The sequence below is a fragment of the Coffea eugenioides genome, chromosome 7 (assembly GCF_003713205.1).
Source record: "Coffea eugenioides isolate CCC68of chromosome 7, Ceug_1.0, whole genome shotgun sequence".
Lineage (NCBI taxonomy): Eukaryota > Viridiplantae > Streptophyta > Magnoliopsida > Gentianales > Rubiaceae > Coffea > Coffea eugenioides.
The window spans coordinates 13,659,896-13,677,670 of NC_040041.1; the positions used below are offsets into that span (position 1 = coordinate 13,659,896).

The window sequence follows — 17,775 nt, forward strand, 5'->3', positions numbered from 1 at the left end:
AGTCCCGTTCCTCCAATCACCTCACCTACAACATTCCCTTCTTCACTTTCCTCTTCACTACAGCAACAACCGAGGACCGCATTCGGACACAAATCACCTCCAGTTAAGAGCTCATATGCTTCTAATCCGTGGATGTTTGGTGGCGCGCAGCTAGAAAAGGCAAGAACCTAGCTTGTCCAAGAGCACATCAGCAGCTTATCGAAGGCTGTTTTTGCAAACCAGTGACCAAGGAGCTGAGTATCCGCAACGCAAAAAGGAACGAGAAGCGACAGGAACTTCTATCAGAAGTACCGAACTAGCGTAATCAGCTTGGTAATCAGCTTGGATTTGGCGTTTCGATCGCGATTCTACTTGCTCAGCGAAGGAGAGTGAAGTTTCCGCCGCTGCTCAGAACGTTGCGCCGTTGAGGTTGGTTGACCTGTTCACTTGATTGGGCCCTAATTAATTTTGAACTGTTCACTTAATAGGGCTACAGTACTTAAATCAATTTTGAAACCGGCATGTTTTGGGGGCTCTGAACTACCATTGTGCTGATAGTATATGGTAGACAGAATGGAATACCTATTTTGAAACCGGCTTCGTTTAATCTCCCCAAATCTACGGTAATTTTGGGAGTAATTTTCTTCAGTTCCGGTTTGGAACTGATTTTTGCAATTCACACTGGCATCTTCACCATTTATTTGCTTTCAATTCTCTTCCCCGCATATACTTTTTGTGCTTGAGATTAGTCAGGACACAGGGGGCGTATACCAACGTATCCCAGAAAAAAATATTTAGCTTGTCTGCACTTGCCCATTTCTAGTGTGCATAGGAGATATTTTAGTAGCAACTCATGCTATATATGCATCGTGTTAACTAAATGAATATCAACCTAATTGCCTTCCAAGTATTAGATAGTTGATAAGTTTGTGAGCTGTTAGCTTAAATTGATCCGTATATTAATGCCTGTTATCTGTGAATAGGGTATTTGTTCCTACACTTTAATTTTGTGTAAGAAATTTGATCAGTTGGGAGATTTACATATGAAGCACCACTGCTATTTTTCTAACTAGTTATTGCAATTGGATTACTGAAATTATATGGCCCCTGTGATATGCTGGGCCAAGCTGGTGGAATATCGATTATTTACAGCGGCTGTTGTTGTTGTACTTGAGCTGCCTTTCTTAATTAGTGAAGTTTTATTGGGTGGGCTCGCGAAATTTTAATTAGTCCTACGCAGCGGTTGCAAATTGAGGACCTTTTAGCTGTGACTCATTTGGTTTTGAATGCAACATAAGCTGGCCTTATTCGAAATTAGTCTCTAGTTCTTATGTGAAGCTGTTTTGGACCTGTGAGAGTTTTGTCCCATAATATGATAACCTGACCTGAATTTCACTTTCTATTTTGGAACTGTTTTATTTGCTTGGTACATTAAAATGGATGATATTTTGTGAACATTTTATGCGTAAAGCCTGGTAATAGCATTTTAAAAAGTACCTTGTACAAATTTTTAGGATTGTGATGCCCCCTGTGACTCGGAGTGCTTCGAAGGGTAAGGCCCAACTATTGTGACAATTAATTATTAAAAATTCTGATCACAAACAGCTGTAGTGCTCGGCTTTTTAACTTGCCTTATTTACAGCTTTGCAAACGACTAGGGGTGCTAACCGTTGTTCTTTATATTCGGCTACGGGAGAAAACGATTTGCGTCATTGTATAACAAAACTACTTCAAGGTGAGTTATAACTGACTAGGTGAAAAATTTCTGTAGATGCTGTCCCAATATTGGCTTAGATTGTATCTAATTTCCCCTCAATTAAGGCGACCCTAAGCCTGTTTTCTGGTTTTGACTTTCCTAAAGAAAACAAAGATGCCCAAACCAAAAGGTCCTAAGGAACGTATCAATTTCACGCCGAAGATGGAAACTGCCATTGCTGAACAGCTTCTGAACATGCATAGGAATGGGGAAATATCATCACAGACCATCGGGAGCCACGTTGTCCCTCAGATTACTAGGATGCTCACTGAGACTTTCGGGGTTTCATTCTCCCGCGATACTATTCGGTCGAAGTACTATGCGCTTCAGAACTTAACTAGGCTTTACATTTCGTTCAAGAAGCGTGGCACTGGTATGGGCTGGGACTCAACCAACTTCACCTTCATGATGGATGATGAGCGATGGAGTCATCTACTTCAGGTATAATACTTAGTCCTATCCTTTAGCTTATACGCTGTTATCGTTATATATTTTCTTTTATAAGCTTGGTTTATAGAATTTTGGTAGGTTTTTTGACCATTATTAGTTGTATGTATTGTTCAGCTGTGGAATTTGCCTTAGTTATTTGTAAAAGTTGTTTCTTCCTAACAGCTGTTGTGTTAAATTGTTAATTGGGCTTTTGCTTATTTTTAAAACCTGTTTTGTTCTTTTGTAGGTCAACCAGGGATACAATAGATTTAGGAATCGGTGCTGTCTGGTCTTCCATTTGCTTGAAGAAGTCTTCATGAATCAGGGGGCTACTGGGGATTTTAGCGCCGGCTTTGGAGTATCGCCCCTCAATTCGGGCGATGAATTGGAAATGGAACACGCTGCGAGCAGAGGTAGGGGCAATGGGGTTGTGGATGTCGATTCATCAGATGGAGGAGATGCCGTTCCTGTGACCCGGAAAGGGAAAGAGAAGGTTACGAAGGGCAAAGGGAAAGAGAAGGTTAAGAAGCGCAAATCGGGGGACATGTCAACTGAGTCATTCTTTGCGCCGTCCTCCCCCCAATTCCAGAAATACGTCCGGGTTTTAGACAGCATCGAGACACGATTGAGCGGTAAAGGGAGCTCTGGGATCTCCGGTTCGGTCTCTTCTCCTGCTAAGAGCAATAAGGCTCCAGTTGATGAAGACGAGGAGCTGGTGGCTGCTTTGGCCACTTTGAGCAGTCTGAATTTGGACCGAAGTGTGCGCTTCCAGATGGCTGATCTGCTAAGGAATCGGCATGAGCGTCTCATTTGGTTCTTATGCGCGGACGACGAGGACCGCCTTGCCTTTGTCAGACATCGAGGCTTCCTCCCCCCCTTAGCATCTCGTTCAATCCAGCCCAAAACTATTGCGGCAGCCTTCGTCTTAGTTTTCCCCATGCCTTAAATGGATTTGATCTATTCGTGCGGATTTATGTAGTTGGAGTTGACATTGGCCTGTGTTATTCATTTCTTTACTGTACCGTGGACCCAATTTAGGATTTTTTTTTTCTTGTGAGATGAAGTTGAGGTTACAAAAATTTCGGATAATTTATTTGGTTGCGTTTATAAATGTTGGTTGAATTGTTTACAAACTATTATTTGTTGGGAATGGTGCAAGGATTTTCATTTTGTGTGACAGGAGTTGCCGCTACATTTTCTTGTGAGCCGATGGTCATCTTTGTTAGTATATTTTTTAACATTTGGAGCTGGTTCCGGTTATTTCTGAATACCATCTGCATGTTCAGGGACCATCGTGTGTTAAATAATTTGAGTGTGCTTCTCAATATTGGTTGCAGTAGTGCTTCTCAGTATTGGTTGTTAGGAAATAGTGCAATGCCGTATATATTAGGGAGCCATGTTCCTAAATTAATTTTATTGGCATCATTTAATATCTATTCTTTGGGTTTTTCTGTTATCACATTCACACCGGGGCCTGTTATCATTTTATCCTTGTGCCATTCAGGGAATGTTTACATAATTTACTTGTGCTGGGGATAGCAATATTGGCTGATGTTCACTAAATATCAATTGTGGCCCCGTAAAAGTGCAATGGCTAATAGTTTGTGTACTCATAGTTGGCATATAAATTGGCAGGTTTTCGTGTTTTCTAGTATTAATTACTCACAGTTATTTTCTCAGATAGCTAGGTTAATGTCTGCTAAAATAAACTCCTTATTCAGTTATTTTCAAAATAATATTTGAACTTGTTTGCTACACACTGTACGATATTTACTTATTCAACTTGTGAGTCTTTATATGAAATGGTTGAACTTGTTTAATTATTTCACCTGTGTACAAGGATAGTTGACATTTTTTGGATCCATTATATTATTGGCGTTCCCCAAATGTGCCTGTGAGTGTTTATAATTATTAAGTGAACTTATATATAAAATAAACTTGTTAGGAGATTTACTTATTGCACTTTTGACACTTTGTAATAAATGGTTGAACTTGTTTAATTATTTCACTTGTTTAATCTATGATTAAGAATATTTCAGGTTATTTTAGGCATAGGGTTTTGTCTATTTTTTTCTTCATATTGAGGATATTGCTATTAATTTATTTGTGAGTGTTTATAATAATGGGTTGAACTTATTTAGTAGAATTTGTTGGGGATTTCACCAATTGACTCAATTGGTTTACATGGATATCAACCTTTAAATGAGGTTGTGAGTTAACATACGAGGAATTAAGTGCTTATTTCCTCTTTTAGTATTCATAGTTACACCGTTTTTGCATTATATTGAGGATATCAACCTAATGTTTTCGTGTTATTAGTCATATATAATGCTTGTATGTTTGTTTCTTTAAAATTATTTCTTGGAATCTCGTCATCAATTGAGGTTATTATTTCTTGGTTGATAATATTTCACTTGTACTACTAGAATAGGGTTTCATGTTCTTCAATCACTTGGCCAATTTCAGAGTTCAAAGTTGTTGCTGTGCGAAGATGGACAACGATGGGCACATTCAAGGAGGTCAACTGGATGACGAGCTAGATGATGAGGAGCTCGACAACATCCTTATGTACGTCGTATTATTGGGTTTCATGTTCTTTTTCCAGGATACACATCAGCAGGTCCCAAGAAGACGAAGAGTACGAGATAGCGCGCTGTCAGGGAGAGATTATGTGCTTGAGATTATTAACGGACATGAAGACCGAATTATTCAGAATATGCGCTTGGATGTTCCTCAATTCCTTTTGTTGTGCGATTTATTGCTTAATCGGGGTTACTGGCATGCATATCCTTCTCAAAGAGTGGGGGTACATGAATCCGTTGCTTTAACCCTAATGTGCCTGAGCCATGATGAGCGGCACCGGGTGTTAGCCGAGCGGTTCCAGCACTCAACGGAGACGATTGATCGACACGTTCGTCGTGTCTTACGAGCTTTGGTTCGGCTAGGTCGTGATCTCGTTAGGCCAAGAAACGTCGATGACACGCATCCTCGGATCTTGAACAATGGTTTGCTCATGCCGTGGTTCCGAGTATGTATCTCATTTTTAGTTGGACATGCACTTTCATGTAGGTTTCTGCGAGCATGTGAAACTTATAGCCAAACTTATTTCACTTATATAGGATTGTGTGGGAGCTTTAGATGGGACCCACGTATCCGCTTGGTGCAGAGCAGAGGTAAGAGAGAGGTTCAGAAATCGGCATGGCGACTTATCCCAGAATATACTTGCTGCCTGCGATCATGATATGCGGTTTGTCTTTGTTCGGGTCGGCTGGGAGGGTAGTGCTCATGATGCCAGAATTCTCCAAGAGACCTTGCTTGATCCGGCCTCAGGATTTCCAATGCCACCGCAAGGTAATTTAATTGAAATGCCTTTTTAGAATATGTCTGGTAACGAATTACTTTTATAATACAAGGCAGTAGGAAATAGTCTCTTATGTATTTGACAGATTATTTACAGCATTTGTTTCCGTAATAAATGAGTAGGGGCTATAACATGAAACCTATCATTAAATCAACAGGAAAATATTATGCAGTAGATGCTGCCTACAGAAATATGCCGGGGTTTATGGCTCCGTTTAGGGGTGCACGTGGCACACCTCATGAGCGAGCAGCTAAAGCGCTGTTCAATAGGCGACATGCATCAGTTAGGAATATTATTGAGCGTACATTTGGAGTTCTTAAGAAGCGATTTCCAATACTCAAAGGTCCAATGCAGAACTACCTGATAGCAACGCAAAATAATATTGTGCTTCCATGTTGTGCTCTTCACAATTTTATGCGCGATTATGTGCCGAATGATGAGTACTTCAATGAAGAAGCGATCAATGGTGCCTTTGCAGATGCACACATAGCAGGGGAACAAGTGCAGATGGGTCAACCTATCGATATGTCGCAGCAGGGCATAGATAACTGGAATGAAGATCGGCGGGCAATGGCGGCGCACATGTATGTGAATGCTAATAACTAGACTCTAGTGCTTGGCCTAGGACCAAAAGTGTGTTAAATCAGCTTCCGATTTGTACTTAAATGTTTAATTCACGTTCCTGGTGAATGAGGGATTACTTTTAATTTGGCTCCAGTTAATTGTGTTATTGCTTGTCCAGGGATTTGCACCTTTGTATTATATTTGGGGACTCATACTTTGCTCTACAACCTCAGTAAGTATTGAGTTTGCCGGTTTAGTTCACGTGAGTTTGTGAATGGTGACGTACGAATAAGTCATGACCGAGTTAAGTTCTAGGCACATTTTTTACAGTGCAAAATTTGGTTTAAACTTTGCCAACTACTTTAGGAAATTGCGGGAGGGGACATAATTTAATGGCCATTATTTTGCAAACATAGCGAACGTATTGGCCAATTACACATTTGGACCCTTAGATCCCCTGTTTTGGGGGTGTTACACATAAACTAGTTTTTGAAATACATTAAAAATTTTTAAAAAGTACTATAAAAGGTAAAAGCAAAAATTAGTTCCGTTTTTTTTAAAAAATTTTCAAGAATGTATCTCAAAATATTTTCTAAAAACTTTTCTATTCTTAAATATTTCGGCTGCGTTTGGTTCCACTGTTTTTACCAAAAACAGTTTTTGTAGTCAATATACAAACGATGGTCAACAGGTTGTATTTAAAATGCTACAGTCCCGCTGAATCCATACGGTACCGTTTAGCAGCCCAAAATGTTAAAACAAGTCCCGTTCCTCCAATCACCTCACCTACAACATTCCCTTCTTCACTTTCCTCTTCACTACAGCAACAACCGAGGACCGCATTCGGACACAAATCACCTCCAGTTAAGAGCTCATATGCTTCTAATCCGTGGATGTTTGGTGGCGCGCAGCTAGAAAAGGCAAGAACCTAGCTTGTCCAAGAGCACATCAGCAGCTTATCGAAGGCTGTTTTTGCAAACCAGTGACCAAGGAGCTGAGTATCCGCAACGCAAAAAGGAACGAGAAGCGACAGGAACTTCTATCAGAAGTACCGAACTAGCGTAATCAGCTTGGTAATCAGCTTGGATTTGGCGTTTCGATCGCGATTCTACTTGCTCAGCGAAGGAGAGTGAAGTTTCCGCCGCTGCTCAGAACGTTGCGCCGTTGAGGTTGGTTGACCTGTTCACTTGATTGGGCCCTAATTAATTTTGAACTGTTCACTTAATAGGGCTACAGTACTTAAATCAATTTTGAAACCGGCATGTTTTGGGGGCTCTGAACTACCATTGTGCTGATAGTATATGGTAGACAGAATGGAATACCTATTTTGAAACCGGCTTCGTTTAATCTCCCCAAATCTACGGTAATTTTGGGAGTAATTTTCTTCAGTTCCGGTTTGGAACTGATTTTTGCAATTCACACTGGCATCTTCACCATTTATTTGCTTTCAATTCTCTTCCCCGCATATACTTTTTGTGCTTGAGATTAGTCAGGACACAGGGGGCGTATACCAACGTATCCCAGAAAAAAATATTTAGCTTGTCTGCACTTGCCCATTTCTAGTGTGCATAGGAGATATTTTAGTAGCAACTCATGCTATATATGCATCGTGTTAACTAAATGAATATCAACCTAATTGCCTTCCAAGTATTAGATAGTTGATAAGTTTGTGAGCTGTTAGCTTAAATTGATCCGTATATTAATGCCTGTTATCTGTGAATAGGGTATTTGTTCCTACACTTTAATTTTGTGTAAGAAATTTGATCAGTTGGGAGATTTACATATGAAGCACCACTGCTATTTTTCTAACTAGTTATTGCAATTGGATTACTGAAATTATATGGCCCCTGTGATATGCTGGGCCAAGCTGGTGGAATATCGATTATTTACAGCGGCTGTTGTTGTTGTACTTGAGCTGCCTTTCTTAATTAGTGAAGTTTTATTGGGTGGGCTCGCGAAATTTTAATTAGTCCTACGCAGCGGTTGCAAATTGAGGACCTTTTAGCTGTGACTCATTTGGTTTTGAATGCAACATAAGCTGGCCTTATTCGAAATTAGTCTCTAGTTCTTATGTGAAGCTGTTTTGGACCTGTGAGAGTTTTGTCCCATAATATGATAACCTGACCTGAATTTCACTTTCTATTTTGGAACTGTTTTATTTGCTTGGTACATTAAAATGGATGATATTTTGTGAACATTTTATGCGTAAAGCCTGGTAATAGCATTTTAAAAAGTACCTTGTACAAATTTTTAGGATTGTGATGCCCCCTGTGACTCGGAGTGCTTCGAAGGGTAAGGCCCAACTATTGTGACAATTAATTATTAAAAATTCTGATCACAAACAGCTGTAGTGCTCGGCTTTTTAACTTGCCTTATTTACAGCTTTGCAAACGACTAGGGGTGCTAACCGTTGTTCTTTATATTCGGCTACGGGAGAAAACGATTTGCGTCATTGTATAACAAAACTACTTCAAGGTGAGTTATAACTGACTAGGTGAAAAATTTCTGTAGATGCTGTCCCAATATTGGCTTAGATTGTATCTAATTTCCCCTCAATTAAGGCGACCCTAAGCCTGTTTTCTGGTTTTGACTTTCCTAAAGAAAACAAAGATGCCCAAACCAAAAGGTCCTAAGGAACGTATCAATTTCACGCCGAAGATGGAAACTGCCATTGCTGAACAGCTTCTGAACATGCATAGGAATGGGGAAATATCATCACAGACCATCGGGAGCCACGTTGTCCCTCAGATTACTAGGATGCTCACTGAGACTTTCGGGGTTTCATTCTCCCGCGATACTATTCGGTCGAAGTACTATGCGCTTCAGAACTTAACTAGGCTTTACATTTCGTTCAAGAAGCGTGGCACTGGTATGGGCTGGGACTCAACCAACTTCACCTTCATGATGGATGATGAGCGATGGAGTCATCTACTTCAGGTATAATACTTAGTCCTATCCTTTAGCTTATACGCTGTTATCGTTATATATTTTCTTTTATAAGCTTGGTTTATAGAATTTTGGTAGGTTTTTTGACCATTATTAGTTGTATGTATTGTTCAGCTGTGGAATTTGCCTTAGTTATTTGTAAAAGTTGTTTCTTCCTAACAGCTGTTGTGTTAAATTGTTAATTGGGCTTTTGCTTATTTTTAAAACCTGTTTTGTTCTTTTGTAGGTCAACCAGGGATACAATAGATTTAGGAATCGGTGCTGTCTGGTCTTCCATTTGCTTGAAGAAGTCTTCATGAATCAGGGGGCTACTGGGGATTTTAGCGCCGGCTTTGGAGTATCGCCCCTCAATTCGGGCGATGAATTGGAAATGGAACACGCTGCGAGCAGAGGTAGGGGCAATGGGGTTGTGGATGTCGATTCATCAGATGGAGGAGATGCCGTTCCTGTGACCCGGAAAGGGAAAGAGAAGGTTACGAAGGGCAAAGGGAAAGAGAAGGTTAAGAAGCGCAAATCGGGGGACATGTCAACTGAGTCATTCTTTGCGCCGTCCTCCCCCCAATTCCAGAAATACGTCCGGGTTTTAGACAGCATCGAGACACGATTGAGCGGTAAAGGGAGCTCTGGGATCTCCGGTTCGGTCTCTTCTCCTGCTAAGAGCAATAAGGCTCCAGTTGATGAAGACGAGGAGCTGGTGGCTGCTTTGGCCACTTTGAGCAGTCTGAATTTGGACCGAAGTGTGCGCTTCCAGATGGCTGATCTGCTAAGGAATCGGCATGAGCGTCTCATTTGGTTCTTATGCGCGGACGACGAGGACCGCCTTGCCTTTGTCAGACATCGAGGCTTCCTCCCCCCCCCCTTAGCATCTCGTTCAATCCAGCCCAAAACTATTGCGGCAGCCTTCGTCTTAGTTTTCCCCATGCCATAAATGGATTTGATCTATTCGTGCGGATTTATGTAGTTGGAGTTGACATTGGCCTGTGTTATTCATTTCTTTACTGTACCGTGGACCCAATTTAGTTTTTTTTTTTTTTCTTGTGAGATGAAGTTGAGGTTACAAAAATTTCGGATAATTTATTTGGTTGCGTTTATAAATGTTGGTTGAATTGTTTACAAACTATTATTTGTTGGGAATGGTGCAAGGATTTTCATTTTGTGTGACAGGAGTTGCCGCTACATTTTCTTGTGAGCCGATGGTCATCTTTGTTAGTATATTTTTTAACATTTGGAGCTGGTTCCGGTTATTTCTGAATACCATCTGCATGTTCAGGGACCATCGTGTGTTAAATAATTTGAGTGTGCTTCTCAATATTGGTTGCAGTAGTGCTTCTCAGTATTGGTTGTTAGGAAATAGTGCAATGCCGTATATATTAGGGAGCCATGTTCCTAAATTAATTTTATTGGCATCATTTAATATCTATTCTTTGGGTTTTTCTGTTATCACATTCACACCGGGGCCTGTTATCATTTTATCCTTGTGCCATTCAGGGAATGTTTACATAATTTACTTGTGCTGGGGATAGCAATATTGGCTGATGTTCACTAAATATCAATTGTGGCCCCGTAAAAGTGCAATGGCTAATAGTTTGTGTACTCATAGTTGGCATATAAATTGGCAGGTTTTCGTGTTTTCTAGTATTAATTACTCACAGTTATTTTCTCAGATAGCTAGGTTAATGTCTGCTAAAATAAACTCCTTATTCAGTTATTTTCAAAATAATATTTGAACTTGTTTGCTACACACTGTACGATATTTACTTATTCAACTTGTGAGTCTTTATATGAAATGGTTGAACTTGTTTAATTATTTCACCTGTGTACAAGGATAGTTGACATTTTTTGGATCCATTATATTATTGGCGTTCCCCAAATGTGCCTGTGAGTGTTTATAATTATTAAGTGAACTTATATATAAAATAAACTTGTTAGGAGATTTACTTATTGCACTTTTGACACTTTGTAATAAATGGTTGAACTTGTTTAATTATTTCACTTGTTTAATCTATGATTAAGAATATTTCAGGTTATTTTAGGCATAGGGTTTTGTCTATTTTTTTCTTCATATTGAGGATATTGCTATTAATTTATTTGTGAGTGTTTATAATAATGGGTTGAACTTATTTAGTAGAATTTGTTGGGGATTTCACCAATTGACTCAATTGGTTTACATGGATATCAACCTTTAAATGAGGTTGTGAGTTAACATACGAGGAATTAAGTGCTTATTTCCTCTTTTAGTATTCATAGTTACACCGTTTTTGCATTATATTGAGGATATCAACCTAATGTTTTCGTGTTATTAGTCATATATAATGCTTGGATGTTTGTTTCTTTAAAATTATTTCTTGGAATCTCGTCATCAATTGAGGTTATTATTTCTTGGTTGATAATATTTCACTTGTACTACTAGAATAGGGTTTCATGTTCTTCAATCACTTGGCCAATTTCAGAGTTCAAAGTTGTTGCTGTGCGAAGATGGACAACGATGGGCACATTCAAGGAGGTCAACTGGATGACGAGCTAGATGATGAGGAGCTCGACAACATCCTTATGTACGTCGTATTATTGGGTTTCATGTTCTTTTTCCAGGATACACATCAGCAGGTCCCAAGAAGACGAAGAGTACGAGATAGCGCGCTGTCAGGGAGAGATTATGTGCTTGAGATTATTAACGGACATGAAGACCGAATTATTCAGAATATGCGCTTGGATGTTCCTCAATTCCTTTTGTTGTGCGATTTATTGCTTAATCGGGGTTACTGGCATGCATATCCTTCTCAAAGAGTGGGGGTACATGAATCCGTTGCTTTAACCCTAATGTGCCTGAGCCATGATGAGCGGCACCGGGTGTTAGCCGAGCGGTTCCAGCACTCAACGGAGACGATTGATCGACACGTTCGTCGTGTCTTACGAGCTTTGGTTCGGCTAGGTCGTGATCTCGTTAGGCCAAGAAACGTCGATGACACGCATCCTCGGATCTTGAACAATGGTTTGCTCATGCCGTGGTTCCGAGTATGTATCTCATTTTTAGTTGGACATGCACTTTCATGTAGGTTTCTGCGAGCATGTGAAACTTATAGCCAAACTTATTTCACTTATATAGGATTGTGTGGGAGCTTTAGATGGGACCCACGTATCCGCTTGGTGCAGAGCAGAGGTAAGAGAGAGGTTCAGAAATCGGCATGGCGACTTATCCCAGAATATACTTGCTGCCTGCGATCATGATATGCGGTTTGTCTTTGTTCGGGTCGGCTGGGAGGGTAGTGCTCATGATGCCAGAATTCTCCAAGAGACCTTGCTTGATCCGGCCTCAGGATTTCCAATGCCACCGCAAGGTAATTTAATTGAAATGCCTTTTTAGAATATGTCTGGTAACGAATTACTTTTATAATACAAGGCAGTAGGAAATAGTCTCTTATGTATTTGACAGATTATTTACAGCATTTGTTTCCGTAATAAATGAGTAGGGGCTATAACATGAAACCTATCATTAAATCAACAGGAAAATATTATGCAGTAGATGCTGCCTACAGAAATATGCCGGGGTTTATGGCTCCGTTTAGGGGTGCACGTGGCACACCTCATGAGCGAGCAGCTAAAGCGCTGTTCAATAGGCGACATGCATCAGTTAGGAATATTATTGAGCGTACATTTGGAGTTCTTAAGAAGCGATTTCCAATACTCAAAGGTCCAATGCAGAACTACCTGATAGCAACGCAAAATAATATTGTGCTTCCATGTTGTGCTCTTCACAATTTTATGCGCGATTATGTGCCGAATGATGAGTACTTCAATGAAGAAGCGATCAATGGTGCCTTTGCAGATGCACACATAGCAGGGGAACAAGTGCAGATGGGTCAACCTATCGATATGTCGCAGCAGGGCATAGATAACTGGAATGAAGATCGGCGGGCAATGGCGGCGCACATGTATGTGAATGCTAATAACTAGACTCTAGTGCTTGGCCTAGGACCAAAAGTGTGTTAAATCAGCTTCCGATTTGTACTTAAATGTTTAATTCACGTTCCTGGTGAATGAGGGATTACTTTTAATTTGGCTCCAGTTAATTGTGTTATTGCTTGTCCAGGGATTTGCACCTTTGTATTATATTTGGGGACTCATACTTTGCTCTACAACCTCAGTAAGTATTGAGTTTGCCGGTTTAGTTCACGTGAGTTTGTGAATGGTGACGTACGAATAAGTCATGACCGAGTTAAGTTCTAGGCACATTTTTTACAGTGCAAAATTTGGTTTAAACTTTGCCAACTACTTTAGGAAATTGCGGGAGGGGACATAATTTAATGGCCATTATTTTGCAAACATAGCGAACGTATTGGCCAATTACACATTTGGACCCTTAGATCCCCTGTTTTGGGGGTGTTACACATAAACTAGTTTTTGAAATACATTAAAAATTTTTAAAAAGTACTATAAAAGGTAAAAGCAAAAATTAGTTCCGTTTTTTTTAAAAAATTTTCAAGAATGTATCTCAAAATATTTTCTAAAAACTTTTCTATTCTTAAATATTTCGGCTGCGTTTGGTTCCACTGTTTTTACCAAAAACAGTTTTTGTAGTCAATATACAAACGATGGTCAACAGGTTGTATTTAAAATGCTACAGTCCCGCTGAATCCATACGGTACCGTTTAGCAGCCCAAAATGTTAAAACAAGTCCCGTTCCTCCAATCACCTCACCTACAACATTCCCTTCTTCACTTTCCTCTTCACTACAGCAACAACCGAGGACCGCATTCGGACACAAATCACCTCCAGTTAAGAGCTCATATGCTTCTAATCCGTGGATGTTTGGTGGCGCGCAGCTAGAAAAGGCAAGAACCTAGCTTGTCCAAGAGCACATCAGCAGCTTATCGAAGGCTGTTTTTGCAAACCAGTGACCAAGGAGCTGAGTATCCGCAACGCAAAAAGGAACGAGAAGCGACAGGAACTTCTATCAGAAGTACCGAACTAGCGTAATCAGCTTGGTAATCAGCTTGGATTTGGCGTTTCGATCGCGATTCTACTTGCTCAGCGAAGGAGAGTGAAGTTTCCGCCGCTGCTCAGAACGTTGCGCCGTTGAGGTTGGTTGACCTGTTCACTTGATTGGGCCCTAATTAATTTTGAAATGTTCACTTAATAGGGCTACAGTACTTAAATCAATTTTGAAACCGGCATGTTTTGGGGGCTCTGAACTACCATTGTGCTGATAGTATATGGTAGACAGAATGGAATACCTATTTTGAAACCGGCTTCGTTTAATCTCCCCAAATCTACGGTAATTTTGGGAGTAATTTTCTTCAGTTCCGGTTTGGAACTGATTTTTGCAATTCACACTGGCATCTTCACCATTTATTTGCTTTCAATTCTCTTCCCCGCATATACTTTTTGTGCTTGAGATTAGTCAGGACACAGGGGACGTATACCAACGTATCCCAGAAAAAAATATTTAGCTTGTCTGCACTTGCCCATTTCTAGTGTGCATAGGAGATATTTTAGTAGCAACTCATGCTATATATGCATCGTGTTAACTAAATGAATATCAACCTAATTGCCTTCCAAGTATTAGATAGTTGATAAGTTTGTGAGCTGTTAGCTTAAATTGATCCGTATATTAATGCCTGTTATCTGTGAATAGGGTATTTGTTCCTACACTTTAATTTTGTGTAAGAAATTTGATCAGTTGGGAGATTTACATATGAAGCACCACTGCTATTTTTCTAACTAGTTATTGCAATTGGATTACTGAAATTATATGGCCCCTGTGATATGCTGGGCCAAGCTGGTGGAATATCGATTATTTACAGCGGCTGTTGTTGTTGTACTTGAGCTGCCTTTCTTAATTAGTGAAGTTTTATTGGGTGGGCTCGCGAAATTTTAATTAGTCCTACGCAGCGGTTGCAAATTGAGGACCTTTTAGCTGTGACTCATTTGGTTTTGAATGCAACATAAGCTGGCCTTATTCGAAATTAGTCTCTAGTTCTTATGTGAAGCTGTTTTGGACCTGTGAGAGTTTTGTCCCATAATATGATAACCTGACCTGAATTTCACTTTCTATTTTGGAACTGTTTTATTTGCTTGGTACATTAAAATGGATGATATTTTGTGAACATTTTATGCGTAAAGCCTGGTAATAGCATTTTAAAAAGTACCTTGTACAAATTTTTAGGATTGTGATGCCCCCTGTGACTCGGAGTGCTTCGAAGGGTAAGGCCCAACTATTGTGACAATTAATTATTAAAAATTCTGATCACAAACAGCTGTAGTGCTCGGCTTTTTAACTTGCCTTATTTACAGCTTTGCAAACGACTAGGGGTGCTAACCGTTGTTCTTTATATTCGGCTACGGGAGAAAACGATTTGCGTCATTGTATAACAAAACTACTTCAAGGTGAGTTATAACTGACTAGGTGAAAAATTTCTGTAGATGCTGTCCCAATATTGGCTTAGATTGTATCTAATTTCCCCTCAATTAAGGCGACCCTAAGCCTGTTTTCTGGTTTTGACTTTCCTAAAGAAAACAAAGATGCCCAAACCAAAAGGTCCTAAGGAACGTATCAATTTCACGCCGAAGATGGAAACTGCCATTGCTGAACAGCTTCTGAACATGCATAGGAATGGGGAAATATCATCACAGACCATCGGGAGCCACGTTGTCCCTCAGATTACTAGGATGCTCACTGAGACTTTCGGGGTTTCATTCTCCCGCGATACTATTCGGTCGAAGTACTATGCGCTTCAGAACTTAACTAGGCTTTACATTTCGTTCAAGAAGCGTGGCACTGGTATGGGCTGGGACTCAACCAACTTCACCTTCATGATGGATGATGAGCGATGGAGTCATCTACTTCAGGTATAATACTTAGTCCTATCCTTTAGCTTATACGCTGTTATCGTTATATATTTTCTTTTATAAGCTTGGTTTATAGAATTTTGGTAGGTTTTTTGACCATTATTAGTTGTATGTATTGTTCAGCTGTGGAATTTGCCTTAGTTATTTGTAAAAGTTGTTTCTTCCTAACAGCTGTTGTGTTAAATTGTTAATTGGGCTTTTGCTTATTTTTAAAACCTGTTTTGTTCTTTTGTAGGTCAACCAGGGATACAATAGATTTAGGAATCGGTGCTGTCTGGTCTTCCATTTGCTTGAAGAAGTCTTCATGAATCAGGGGGCTACTGGGGATTTTAGCGCCGGCTTTGGAGTATCGCCCCTCAATTCGGGCGATGAATTGGAAATGGAACACGCTGCGAGCAGAGGTAGGGGCAATGGGGTTGTGGATGTCGATTCATCAGATGGAGGAGATGCCGTTCCTGTGACCCGGAAAGGGAAAGAGAAGGTTACGAAGGGCAAAGGGAAAGAGAAGGTTAAGAAGCGCAAATCGGGGGACATGTCAACTGAGTCATTCTTTGCGCCGTCCTCCCCCCAATTCCAGAAATACGTCCGGGTTTTAGACAGCATCGAGACACGATTGAGCGGTAAAGGGAGCTCTGGGATCTCCGGTTCGGTCTCTTCTCCTGCTAAGAGCAATAAGGCTCCAGTTGATGAAGACGAGGAGCTGGTGGCTGCTTTGGCCACTTTGAGCAGTCTGAATTTGGACCGAAGTGTGCGCTTCCAGATGGCTGATCTGCTAAGGAATCGGCATGAGCGTCTCATTTGGTTCTTATGCGCGGACGACGAGGACCGCCTTGCCTTTGTCAGACATCGAGGCTTCCTCCCCCCCCCCTTAGCATCTCGTTCAATCCAGCCCAAAACTATTGCGGCAGCCTTCGTCTTAGTTTTCCCCATGCCATAAATGGATTTGATCTATTCGTGCGGATTTATGTAGTTGGAGTTGACATTGGCCTGTGTTATTCATTTCTTTACTGTACCGTGGACCCAATTTAGTTTTTTTTTTTTTTTCTTGTGAGATGAAGTTGAGGTTACAAAAATTTCGGATAATTTATTTGGTTGCGTTTATAAATGTTGGTTGAATTGTTTACAAACTATTATTTGTTGGGAATGGTGCAAGGATTTTCATTTTGTGTGACAGGAGTTGCCGCTACATTTTCTTGTGAGCCGATGGTCATCTTTGTTAGTATATTTTTTAACATTTGGAGCTGGTTCCGGTTATTTCTGAATACCATCTGCATGTTCAGGGACCATCGTGTGTTAAATAATTTGAGTGTGCTTCTCAATATTGGTTGCAGTAGTGCTTCTCAGTATTGGTTGTTAGGAAATAGTGCAATGCCGTATATATTAGGGAGCCATGTTCCTAAATTAATTTTATTGGCATCATTTAATATCTATTCTTTGGGTTTTTCTGTTATCACATTCACACCGGGGCCTGTTATCATTTTATCCTTGTGCCATTCAGGGAATGTTTACATAATTTACTTGTGCTGGGGATAGCAATATTGGCTGATGTTCACTAAATATCAATTGTGGCCCCGTAAAAGTGCAATGGCTAATAGTTTGTGTACTCATAGTTGGCATATAAATTGGCAGGTTTTCGTGTTTTCTAGTATTAATTACTCACAGTTATTTTCTCAGATAGCTAGGTTAATGTCTGCTAAAATAAACTCCTTATTCAGTTATTTTCAAAATAATATTTGAACTTGTTTGCTACACACTGTACGATATTTACTTATTCAACTTGTGAGTCTTTATATGAAATGGTTGAACTTGTTTAATTATTTCACCTGTGTACAAGGATAGTTGACATTTTTTGGATCCATTATATTATTGGCGTTCCCCAAATGTGCCTGTGAGT

The 17,775-nt window shown here is 40.1% G+C and overlaps 5 protein-coding genes across 5 annotated transcripts; all 5 read left to right on the forward strand.

The window, feature by feature from the left end:
• Positions 1 to 1,897: 1,897 nt before the first annotated feature.
• Positions 1,898 to 3,110, forward strand: LOC113776967. Its single transcript, XM_027322018.1, has 2 exons — positions 1,898 to 2,176; positions 2,412 to 3,110. Exons 1-2 carry the CDS (start codon positions 1,898 to 1,900, stop codon positions 3,108 to 3,110), a joined length of 978 nt encoding a protein of 325 aa, XP_027177819.1.
• A 1,545-nt stretch (positions 3,111 to 4,655) lies between these two features.
• Positions 4,656 to 6,131, forward strand: LOC113776968 (protein ALP1-like). The gene is made up of 3 exons (XM_027322019.1): positions 4,656 to 5,192; positions 5,284 to 5,515; positions 5,683 to 6,131. The coding sequence occupies exons 1-3, from the start codon at positions 4,656 to 4,658 to the stop codon at positions 6,129 to 6,131; spliced, it is 1,218 nt and encodes a 405-aa protein (XP_027177820.1).
• A 2,616-nt stretch (positions 6,132 to 8,747) lies between these two features.
• LOC113776969 lies at positions 8,748 to 9,963 on the forward strand. The gene is made up of 2 exons (XM_027322020.1): positions 8,748 to 9,026; positions 9,262 to 9,963. Exons 1-2 carry the CDS (start codon positions 8,748 to 8,750, stop codon positions 9,961 to 9,963), a joined length of 981 nt encoding a protein of 326 aa, XP_027177821.1.
• A 1,547-nt stretch (positions 9,964 to 11,510) lies between these two features.
• On the forward strand, positions 11,511 to 12,986 carry LOC113776970 (protein ALP1-like). Its single transcript, XM_027322022.1, has 3 exons — positions 11,511 to 12,047; positions 12,139 to 12,370; positions 12,538 to 12,986. Exons 1-3 carry the CDS (start codon positions 11,511 to 11,513, stop codon positions 12,984 to 12,986), a joined length of 1,218 nt encoding a protein of 405 aa, XP_027177823.1.
• Positions 12,987 to 15,602: 2,616 nt separating this feature from the next.
• On the forward strand, positions 15,603 to 16,818 carry LOC113776971. Its single transcript, XM_027322023.1, has 2 exons — positions 15,603 to 15,881; positions 16,117 to 16,818. Exons 1-2 carry the CDS (start codon positions 15,603 to 15,605, stop codon positions 16,816 to 16,818), a joined length of 981 nt encoding a protein of 326 aa, XP_027177824.1.
• Positions 16,819 to 17,775: the final 957 nt, after the last annotated feature.